The following is a 12,494-nucleotide window of genomic DNA, read 5'->3' on the forward strand; positions in this document are numbered from 1 at the left end:
GATCTCATCTGCAGCATTACAGCTGTTTAAAAGCCCCACATGCATGTCCAGGGCACCTGTAAACAGACCATCCCCAGAGAGACCACAGCATTCCTCCGCATTAGGCTACTAGCATTACTGGGCATGAAACATATTGGACTCAGTTAGGCGTTTAGATCGTTGATGGGTTTCTCTGTTGCTATTTGTGGATCTGTTGTCAGTTACACAGGCGACACAAACAGAAGGACAAACAGACATTCAGATGGGTGGAGTTTACAACAGCTAAGCTGTTTACTTCATAGAACCATGAAAACCTTCCAGCTGCCTTCCAAGTAATTTATTGCATTGCCTTTTGTCTCCCAACCCCCCAGCTAGCAAAAGTACAATCATCCTGATTTGGCACGAGGTTTTATGATAGGGAAGAGGTGAAACAGAGAGCCCTGGTTTCTTGAGCTGTTCACCCATCATGCCCCAGGAGGATGCTGGCAGTGATTCAAGGTAAATCAAATGATCAGCTCAATACAGTCACATTTTTACATTTTCTGAGGATTTCTTCAACAGCTGCTTTCCGATAATTTATTGCAAGACATTTGTTGTTGGTGTCACAGTACAATTTGGCTGTAACTAGAGCAGCTGAACACAGTTTTGCTATGGGCCAGTTGGGATCCCATGAATAGCTGGAAATATGTTGTGCATGAACACAGTTTGATAAATAAAAAACTAAAAATATCGTGGATATCATTTAGCAATGATTTAGTCCACATAAAGGCCTCAAAGTTACACCATTTAGTCAGTGCGGGTAACTAAATACACAAAAACCAACAAATCAAACTAAGTCTGCAGCTGGCTACGATTTGGGCCTTTGCCAGTTTTAATTGACAAAGGTCTCATGTGTCTTTGAGTTTTGACACATGAGACTAGAGCAATGCTACTTTATAGCTCAGTCACACTAGAATAAAAATAGGATATCAACCTCCTTGGAGAAAAGTTGCCCAGTGATTGCACTGAATATTTTTGCGTTAAGATACCAGAGGCTGAGCGAAAACACCCTTTACTTTTGGATGGTAACTTTCAATCGACAAAGGATTGAAAGACAAGAAAGACAAGAAAACTCGCAGCGTGGCTTGAGTGCCGGTGATGTCTTTACTTGACTGTGATAGGTCAAAACGCCTGCTGTGGTGCTAATGTGAGGGTTAGATGCTCAACTCCCACAGTGACCACTCACGAAACACATGCAGTTTCAATGAACCCTGCAAAGGTTTAAAGAGCAGCCTCAGTTGCTGCACAGTATGTATTTGCTCATGTCATGGAGCAGTGAGTGCCTGTGTTGACCTTTAAAAAAGGGAGGCCTGACCTAGAATCAAAAAACTAGGAGCAGAAAAAGCACAGCAAAACGGAAAACTGGGGTTCTCCCTTGTAAAGCCATTGAACTGAGTTTACTGCTCACTGCGGTTTTCCACTAGGGAAAATTTCCACGGTCATCTCCCTGACAATGCTGCTCTAGCACAACCCAGAACAACAAACTGTGAGTCAGCTGTGGATCCAACTATGTGTGTGTGTGTATAAGACATGAAAAATGTGCGCTCTATGCTCATAAATGTGTGTGCGTGCATGTGCATGTTTGTGCGTCTATGAACGTGCATGTAAGGAGTCTTTCCGACATCTGCATTCCTCTGTGGAGTGGGCTGGGACAGGGACCAGAGTGGAATGCCCCTTTGGGGAATAAACAGGAGATACATACAGATAGAGGAAGTCCTCCACTGTCGGTTGTTACTGGAGAAAGTGTGTGTACAGTTAGAGTTATGCGTCTTCTATGCTGAAGATGCAGGGTGGAGTGAAGGGTTTTTCCTACAGCTGACTATGTGGACTTGACTCAAAACAAATCTCAGCATCCACTGATCTAGTAACGCATCAAGCAATGTGGGTACTGTCATGTTCAATAAGTCCAAAGCACCAGATCTGTGTGTTCTCAGTGCATGACCCTGTGTGGATAAAAATATCCCCACTGTTTATGCTGCTTTGTGGAAACACATTCCTTTTGTTTCTTTTTGGCATCTTTTCAAAAGAATCATTCTAAGCGTGTCAGAAAATATCCACAGATAAACTGACCAATCAAAGTACCTTTAAAATTTCACTGTATTTCTCTTGCAACCCCTATTATGTTTCTATAATTCTCTTCAGCAGAAATCAGCTGAACGGTATAAACATTATTAAGCTACAACATGTTGCCGGTTCTTTGGTGCTTTTTAAAAGTTCTTTAGTTTTTGGGGGTTTTTTTTGCTGGTTTTATATCTATAAGATGGTTTAGGTGACATGAGGGTAATGAGGCTGCATTAGCCAACTTATTAGCTCAGAAAGGGATCAACTTAGAGCGCCAACATTTATAGAAAAGTCTGAATCAGTGTTGAATGATACATTACATTTCTGTAACCAACCACTGTCAGTCCAGCATCTAGAATGCCAGATAATAACTGTGTAGCAAAACACAGTCAAAAAACAGAGCTTCATGGATTCCCCAAATCCATAACAGTGACTATATTCATCATGCATGACCATGAAGGATATTAAGGTATTATCTGTCTGTGTTTTGAGGGTGAGTCTTGGTTTATGAAGCCAGATTAACAGTCCTAGAACTTACAGGCAGCAACCAACACATTTAATTATTAACCAACCATGAATCAGATTCTTTAATTAAACACATCAACAAATTAAATAGAAATATTACCGGTATAAATAATTTTCATGAATTTGACAACCTCTAAAAAAGTGACAGACATGAGAAAAAAGTGCACAAAAATTTTCCTTTGAAATTGAGGAAGACTTAAAAAATAAACATGATATTTTGAGTATTGAGGTGCCAGGGAATTTAACGAATAATTAGGCAGATTTGAATTTGAGCTTACTTTTTTATTACAATTATTATTCTAGCACCATGAAAACATTTCTGTTTTTTCACCATGCTGCAGTATTATTTGGCCTGTATGTGCTATTGGCTATGAAATAAAATGATATAAAGCTTTTATGAGGTGTTGTAAACGCATAAATGTAAAAAATATGGGTCATTTTAACCCACCGCTTTGTGCTTGCTAGGCAGCATGATGGTGTTATGATACATCATGTGTACTTCAGCTTTTGTGGATATAACTGAGATGTTGCTGTCATGGAATTAAAGCTACAGCATGCTCTCATAATGTGCTGCAGGTGCATAATTGCAAAAATTAGGTCATTTGAGCCCATTACTATGTGGTTTCCAGGCAAACTGATGGTGTCCTAATAAATCATGAACTTTTGTGGGTATAAGTTAATATGTTGCTGTAGTGAAATAGAAACGATACAATGCTTTTACAAGGTATAGCTGCATAAATGCTAAAAAAAAAAAAAAAAAAGGGTTGTTAGGCTGCTGTTAGGTGGTTGCTAGGCAATGTGACAATGTCATCATATCTGATATAGATAAGAACCTTTCTGGGCCTAAGATGTACCTGTGTGTCAAGTTTGGTTACTCAACTCCTGATCCTGTGGGAGGAATTGGCGGCCCAGACTCAAACACTTACTAATATAGTAAGAAGATTAACAGACAAAAATAACTGCATAAAAATAATACAAATTAAAAAATGTGTGTTCTGGATGTGAGGCTGAGTATCTGTCATCTGCTTACCCTAGCACAATGAGCTCTCCATACTTCACTGGCACTTTGGTGGAGGCGGTGGTGGAGATGTTTTCCTGCTCCGGGGAGTACATTGGGCACGGTTGATTGAGGTCTGGAGGAATTTGAGGCAAGGAACGATGGGTGAGATGCAACGGGGTCACGGGAGGAAGGAAGGGGCAACGAGGGGAAGGGAGGGGGTTGGTGCTGATCGAATGGAGCACTGGGGAGAATAAGGAGAAGAAGGAAGGGAAAGGGTCAGCTGAGCCTCAGCTCCACCCTGTCATGCTTCATGGGTCCGTCTCTTGTAGCTCCACTTGTTCTACACTGAAAAGTGACAAAGACACAAAGATTAGTGTGTTTACTCACAGACAGTCCTGGTATCAGATCATTTAGATACACACTTTTCTTTTTCTGCAGTTTACTTTACTATTTTCACCTCAGGCTGAGAAGTAAAATGACCTTAAAGACTTTACAAAGTTGGGCATCCTTTCATCTTCACTTATAGAATAAACTACGAGTTTAAGATTTTAACAAGCCCTCAATCATGAGGCTGTCCTTTATAGGGGCTCCACATGTGTAAGTCATTTAATGCCACTTTAAATGAAGATTAATGAAATGACATTAAGAACAAATCTTTGTGTACGGGGATCAAAATTATAGCCGGCTGCAGCCACAAAACTTTGTAAATAAGACTTATAAATTAACCCCATAAAAGATGGTAATTAAAACAACAGAAGAAGCAGAAATGAAATAAACTGATAATTATAAATGAGACCAGAACCGATGACAGATGGAGATAGATGGAAATGATTTGGTAAGTTTTTCCTGAATCTTCACCAGTGTTGGTGTCGACCAGAAGAATATCCAGGCGGCCTGTTCCAGATTACACGAGGGGTCGAGCTGGTTCACAGTTTACAAGCATGTCTGAGCGATATTAAGGTCCCAGATGTTGCAGGGTCTTACTAACATCCACTAAAATTTTAAAATCAATTCTAAATTTAACGCAAAGCCAAAGTAATGACCTCAGAACAGGTGTCATATGGTTATATTTTCTTCTTCTTTTTAAACTGCGGAATCTCTGAAGTCAATTAAGATGCTCTTTTGATATTCTTTCGAATATCACGGCCATATTGTGACCATAATCAGTCCGTGTGGTCTGAATATGGTCACACTAGACAACCTTAAACTTCCGCAGATTAAATAAATAAAGGCAAATGTCTACACCTTCACATGTCTGGATGGGAAATCTTTCTGCTGACTGATCTGGGTGTCTGCGTTAAGCGCTTTGAGTCATTTTCTGAAGTCAGCATTTATACACAACTTTCTAAATACACAGGAAATCAAAGAAAGGAGAAGAGAAAGAGAGTGTGTGTGAGAAAAGAAGGCATGAGAAAAATGGAGAGGATGGACTTCCTGTTACTTTAAATTTAACTCACGACCTTTCTTGTGTAAGTCCCCCTCTCTTCCAATTACAAGGTAAAAAAAAAAAAAGAAGAAAAACAGCATGCAAATCTTTCCAAATAAGAATATCATCACTTCAAATACAGGCAACCCTCCACATATGAAGCAGAATATTCCCTGAGTGCCTATTTGCTTAGAGAGCGCATGAATAAAGTATAGGAAGTAAAGTGTTTTGATGAAGAGTGGGGGTAGGTTTGTTGTTTCTCAGTACTCTTAGTGAGGCTAATACAGTCCCAAAAGACTGAGCGTTAGGTTCACGCAGAGGCCTTCCAAATAAATATTTAAGGCACAATGCCCTATTTAGTTTGAACTAAAGGCAACAGTTATATGAGCACTTGTGGAGCATCAGAGTACACCATTTAAAATCAAATCGAGCCCGAATCCAAGGACGTGGCTTGTAGTTGATAATTAAACAACTCACAAAAACTTCCTTTAATAGACTAGACTTGTTTTAGGACCAAAGTTAGAAGAGATTCATCTTTGCAAAAGACTAAAACACCAGAGGCATCAGTACCACTCGCCTCTGTCCAGAAAATAAAGCTTGTTCCAGGAGTTGGTTTTCTTTAATCTGAGATCAACTGGCCACTAAATTGCTATCGAAGGTTTTTGTTATTACAGATGTGTCTGACCTGACTGCAAGCTCTCAACTTGTGGTTAGAATTACTTACTTAGTGATTCTTAGTTTGTTAAATAAAGTCTGAATTTGTAGCACCAAAACCACTAATAACAGGTGTCCTATGCAGCATGGCATAGGTGAGCGCCTAAGCCATGCTGCAGTTAAACTGCTGTCCTGCAGAAATTACCTAACTATTTGAGCAGAAATTTCTTAATTTCTGTTTCAGATGTACGAGGTTTCAACTGGAATCTAAATGCAAGTAGCAATGCAATCTTTGTGATTTTCGCAGAGTTGTCACAGTCAATCACCATATTCTCACATGTAAGATTGCCACCTTGAGCCATGCAATCACAAACTGACAGCAGAGCCACTTTGCCACACCAAAGTGGCTTTGAAGACAGAAGCTGACTATGAATGTTTGCAGACCTGGTTTCAATCTCTTAAGCAATCATCTCAAAGGCAACAAAACTGCACACTCACGCCACACGGTCGTAAAACCTCTGCTCGTGCCACGCTCTCCAATTACGCCAAGTCCCCATACCACCAGCATCAGTAGCCTTCTATAGGCAAGCTGGCCATTAAAGCACTTTTACACTGTACATTTCTCTCTGCCCTGCTGTTATCACAGATGTGTTTAACTCGCTTGTCATCCTAACAGAACGAATTATCACAGTAACAAGTGTCAAATGTATTGTGAATGAGGTTTTCTTACCTCTGGAACAGAATCTGGAAGTTCAGAGGAAAGCTTTTTATGGAAAGGCATCTCTCATCAAACTATTCCAGAAATGAAAAAGCTACTTCCCAAAATATATATTAAAAAAAAGATGTTCTGCTGTTAAGAACAGTGCACACATGAAATAGAACGCACAGTACCATGCTGTGCAAAACAAAGTCTGATATGATTTGTTGCCCTCACTTTTAGAAGTCTGCTGATTACGCCTACAGCTCATATGCTCAGTGGGTTACTAGGAGGAAGATGCCTCTTTGCGCTAAATGGTAGATGCATACACATAAACAGTTCCCACACAGAAACAGGAAGTCAGAGTGTTTATACCACCACAAGCGCCGCTTTCAGGCCGATCAGTTGTGACAAGCTGTGGGTATCAGTGGTGCACCCAACTCTCATTTTTTCTACTGCTTCGACATGTCATGTGCAAATTAAGCTCGCAGTAGCTCAAAACGTTACCTGGAGACGAGTAAATATTACAGCAGAGAGCATGGGGAAACACTGCATTGTGGTTTACACTTGAGTGGCAGTTTCTAGAGGTGAGAACACATTTACATAATTTAGTTCACTGGTGAAGAAAGGCTTTCCCAGGTTCAGCTTTGGGCAGCTTTTAATGACCCAGAAACCTACTTCTTGGTCTTGCTGACAGTAATCTGATCTCTCGTCATAACATGAGAAAAAATAACATGAGGGAGGAGTTGGTTTTTTAAGTACTCAGATGAGGGCATCACAACTAAGATTTTTAGGAGCTAGACGCTTTACATGCTAAATGCTCATGCAGTCATAAACTGCTTTACAAAAAGATCCATGTAGCCACAGTGATATTACTCACTGGTTTTGGACCACGTTCTCTATTATTTTTTGGAGCCAGAGGTGACCATATTTAGATGCCTGACACCTACCTTTGTCATGACACCTATTCATCAGATAGATAAACTCTAGTATTCAAGTGGATGAGCTCAACCTGTGAGCTTTCTAGAGCTCTAAAGTTGGGTATTTTAAAATGAGTGTCTATGGGGAATGACAGTAGGCAGCAAAAGATGGATGCAGTTACCATGATGTTCCCCACAAAACCTCAAAATCTGTTTTTTTGCCACCATCTTGGCGTTGTGAAACCAGATGTGACATGAGGGGGACTATGTTGGCAAATGGCGGTGGTTAACAACTTGTGAGTGACAGGCAACTGGGAAATCCTCCTTTCTGAAACTTCAATATGACTGGAAATGAGTGATGTCATGGCCCAGGACTGCTTTGCCATAGAATCCTATAAGATGAGAGCCCCTTTTTGCAACCACAGACATCACTTCTTTGTGGCCAATAAAAAGAGCTTGAGTTTAACTCATGTCTTGTCTTTTTGAAAACTAAAAAACAAAAATTTGGTCCACCCCAAGGATCGGGTCCCCCGACACAAACAGAGTAATATAGTGTACGCTGTTAAGTGCCAGGAGGATTGCTAGGATTAATACATCGGGGAAACCAAACAACCTCTGGCTAAGCGGATGGCACAACACAGAAGAGCCACCTCGTCAGACCAGAACTCTGCAGTCTATTTACACCTACAGACTAGTGGACACTCTTTTAATGATGAGGATGTACACATCCTGGACAGGGAGGAACTCTGGTTTGAGCGGGAAGTCAAGGAGGCGATTTAGGTGAAAAGGGAAAGACCATCTCTGAATCGAGGAGGGGGCCTAAGGGTACATCTTTCGCCATCTTGCAATGCTGTGATTGCAGCCTTTCCCCAACTCTCTTTGAATCGTACTCATGGCCATTGATCAGTGGTCTTTGATCAATGAGCTTTGATCAGTGGTTGTTGATCAATGGTCACGAGCATTTGCATATTAATGAGCAAGGAACTGCTCTCACAGCCCATTGTTCCTTCAGTGGTGCTGGTTTCAGTCATTATGTAAATGTACTGTTTATAAGATTGGGAAAACCTGCAGTCAGCTGAGACTGAAGAAGTCACTTGGATGAGTAACGAAACGTTTCTCCCACTGAAAACGCTACGTCCAGATGAACAGAATCAATTATTTGGGATTTGAAAACTATTGTTACTAGACACAGACAACGCAGCGATATTCAGTGTTAGTACATCTGGTACCAAGCTGGGACTACACATTATTTTTATCTGATACAATGGTCACAGTGTCAGATTAGCTGATTATTGTATTTGACTGAGAACTTGGTAATAAAAAAGACAACTGGTGACGACTGTGTGCTCACAGATCTCTGTGGAAGATTCACAAAAATTCCAACGTGCTGTATCTGGTTCAGAGTAGACAATATCAGATGATCAGGCACGTCATTTCACCCCATCAGAAAGATTATGACTTACTTAGATTAGCCAGAACTGTTGTGGCATTGCTGACACTTGAAGAGCAGAGTTCAGCAGGTGCTGAAAAGAGCAGTGAATCCTCTCAGCTTATCCCGACACTAGACACTACTGTGAAACTAGATGCAGCCCACATGCTCCTCTTACAGAAGAGGTTAAACCCACTAACCCTAAACCTCGACTCTGAATTATCAGCACACATGAAAACACACGTCTTACTGTACAAAAACACATACACACACACACACACACACACACACACACACACACACACACACACACACGTTTGCACAATCAGCAGTGCTGAGCAAACTGTTGGCTGACTCACTGGGAATTGATTTTTTTCCAATGGATCTAGACGTTGAAAACAAAGCAAAAACAGGTCAGGATGCTGTGGGTTTCATTACTGGAAGCGGCTCCAGGGTGTTGATCTTTCTGTCTCAGCTCAGAAAAACCAGTAGCTGCCTCTTCAGGAACAAAAACTGCGCATTCTGTTTTTTTCTTAAAACACGACCGAGGTAATGGTGAAAAGTGAGGTGGGATTTGCGGTGCTGGATGCACATTTATGGACTCAGCCATGTTCAAACAAAGCTACACTAAATGGACAGCAAAGTGGACCATAACGAACAAACACAATCATTTAAACTGAAAGTTATTTTCTGGCTAATAGATTAATCATTTGCTCTACAGACAAAAACTCTGCAAATCTAATATTTTGGCACTGCTGGCATCTTCACATACTCACTTTACATGTCTTTAAAAACAAATGGGTGCTTTCACTCAAGAAAAAAACTGGGCAACGATAAAGAGTGCTGCGGATTCATTTTCTGGCAGTTCTTCTCTGCTTTAATTTGGTTTAAACAATTTGTTAATCTGCCCACATCATTTGCTTAAAGAATCATCTTTCTGAGGAAAATAAATGCATTTTAATATCCATAAACTGGAGGAGCTGAGGGGGAGCAAACTGTTTAAAAAGGACGTCCCCTGTACACATACGTTGCATACACTGCATGGGCGTGTATATAATTTTTTTAATGTGTGTCTGACTAAGCTCTCGGCCTCTGCAGCTTCATGACATAGAGCTCCGTGTGGCTGCATGCCAAGTGCTGCTTAGCGACCAAGACACAGTCCTACAACAATAGGGCCATATCTCAGAAAGGCTGACTTTGCTGGCCGAGGTCACTGCTTGTAACGGTGAGCTGCTGACAGCGAGAACAGAACCCTCAAAATCAAAAGCCTTCTGAAAAGTTTACTTCATGAAGGCACCTGCTATTCTCACCGGCTTCCAAAAGAGCTCAACACATGATGATGAACACACACCAAATTTTTCATATTTGCATGCAGGATAGCAGCTGTACTTTTTCTTTTTAATGCATCGCCAACTTAGCAACAGTGCAACATGTCAAACTGTGCTATTTAGTGTATGCCATTGAGCAACACAGAGCCGTGCCCAGTGAAACCGAGCTTGCATCAGCCCCCCACGCCACACACTTAACAGAGATCTCTGCAGGATTTGAATCCAGCACAATGCTTTCATGTTGAGTTAAAATGTGTGCAGTTCTTAAAAAGGGTTGTGTTATGGTAAGTTAAAGGCTGACACACTTTCAGGATCACAAAGCACAGCTTTGTTGAAACAAACAACATAACTACAGAGGCAGCGTGTTTCTCGGCTGGCAGGTCAGGAACCTGAAATGGGTCAGAAAATAGAACTAACAGGGTCGTTCCTGCTTCAGGAACAGCTATTGCTGACCACTTGGTAAATAAAACTGTCTATTAGATAGAGTAAATGGACCCCAGTTTAATGGAATGGTTTAAGAAAATAATCTTATTACAGTTCCAATGACTTTTCTTTGGCTCTGTATGCAGGAAATCCCTTAACTACTCCGCAAAGTCTAGTGCATGACTGAGTGAGAAGGCAGGTCCTGATATGCATGAGCTGCTGGCCTAAGGCCTTCAGCTTGGCTCATGTGAAAACACCTCCCAAAACGGACACTTATCTACATATTAGTGACATTTTTAAGTGATTTAAATTCCTACTTTGGTGCCACAATTCCTACATGCAGCCCTAATGAAATCCCAACAGAGACAGACTTCAATATAGAAGCTAAAAGTGCAGTGTTATTCTATTATCTAATCTAAAAACCCAAATGAAGGCATGTTATTGTTTGAGCGTATGTTTTAGGTGGAGGTCCTGACTATACATTAGCAAGATTTGTCAAGAAAAGATGCTCAAGAGGACACAGAAAGACTAAAGAAGGACTTTGGACACCTAAGATTGATTAGGAAGGAAAGAAAACCAGGACCTCCTACAGTGCAGCATCTTCATTACTGGAAAGCGGTAATGAAATCCTCCTGGCAAAGTGGGTCATCCGATCAATAAATAATCACAGATGTCTGGTACAGAGTCAAAGGGGATGGCATGTTTTAGCTCTTTTGGACTAGATGAGGTATTTAATATGAAATACCTGTTGCTTTGTGAAAAGATAACCTGGACTTTGTCGGTTTTTTAGTGTGAAATTGTACAGAATTAGAGAGGAGATCTTTAAATTCCAGTTTTAGCAAATTAAATTTTTTTTTACTTCCCCTTCATCTTAATAGCAAAGATGAAAGCTGCATTTGATGCTACTATAATCCAACACAGTGTATGGCGATGCTAAATTTTTTAATAACTGAGTCTCTGAAATAAAATCCACCTCATATTACTGTTCTTGAAAACACACAAACTGCCCGGGTATTCTGCCTGCTTGCTTAACAGTAAATATAATCCAATGCAGGCTGAAAATAGGTAACTGTTGTTTTGTTAGTTTGGGCTTCTGTGTAAAAACGAGAATTCTACGTGAGGAAAGAAATAAGCTCATCTCATCACTTGTGGCTCCTGTGATCTTAATCAAAGCTCTTTGTGACGAAGGTCATCATATGCCTAATCATCCCAGTATTACTGGCTCTCACCACATCCTCAAACGCTGAGGCTTTTAGGCATCTCACACCTTTCATGTTTCCTATGAGTGGCGTGCAAGCGAGGAGCTTTGAGCTCCCCAGCTGTTTCGTGCTGAGCAGCAGAATCACGTGCGCTTCAAAAGCTCGCAGCTTTTTAAAAAACAGAATCTCTCCCTCCGCCATCGGGCCGAGAAGCAGCGACATGAGGGGGGCTTTAACTTCTTTCCATCATGTGTGCATAAAATCAGAAATTCTAATGCATCGCGCTAGTGTGAACTGAATTTTCCTGCATCTCGAGCCCAGAGCTCACTTTACAGAAAGGTGCTAAGTTCAAGACAACAGTGCCAAAGTCAACTCTGCATTCAAAGAACCCAGAGTCACATCTGCAGTCAGAAAAATAGACACATAACATGATGTGCACTACTGTACTGTCAGTCGGTGGAGTATGGTTAGAGAAACTGCTGAATCTGCACACAAGCAGCTGGAAACAAATAAGACAGAGTAGGGAGAGGTGAGACGTCTTCTTAAATGCAAACGTCGCTGCTCAAGCAAAATATCCAAAAGTCTTCATTTTAGTGCTTAAAAGGATTGATCAATCAGTTATTTATGATTGCCCCTTAACTCTGAGCAGTAGGGCTGTGCGATATGACCAAAATCTCATATCCCGATATAAGAATTCTATCATCCCGATAACGATATAAATCACACTAATGTAACATTTTCTGTAAATTCTGTGAATCTCGTGCAGCTCGACTTGCGGGAAGTGTTTCCAGCTGCGCGTCGTGTAGCTGGAGTC

At 40.9% G+C, this 12,494-nt stretch overlaps 1 protein-coding gene across 2 annotated transcripts in view; it reads right to left on the reverse strand.

Annotated features, from left to right (window-relative positions):
• The window catches only part of peli1b (pellino E3 ubiquitin protein ligase 1b), a 53,811-nt gene that overhangs the window by 19,096 nt on the left and 22,221 nt on the right, over positions 1-12,494 (reverse strand). For both annotated transcript variants that reach the window (XM_085477122.1, XM_085477121.1), the window contains exon 2: positions 3,635-3,949. In XM_085477122.1, coding sequence (XP_085333248.1) covers positions 3,635-3,717 — 83 coding nt within the window. In that variant the 5' untranslated portion in view covers positions 3,718-3,949. The remainder of the gene's footprint in view (positions 1-3,634; positions 3,950-12,494) is intronic.

The sequence above is a fragment of the Copadichromis virginalis genome, linkage group LG13, assembly GCF_057382275.1.
Source record: "Copadichromis virginalis isolate Kocher_CV1m ecotype Utaka linkage group LG13, C_Virginalis_male_GT1.1, whole genome shotgun sequence".
Taxonomy (NCBI): domain Eukaryota; kingdom Metazoa; phylum Chordata; class Actinopteri; order Cichliformes; family Cichlidae; genus Copadichromis; species Copadichromis virginalis.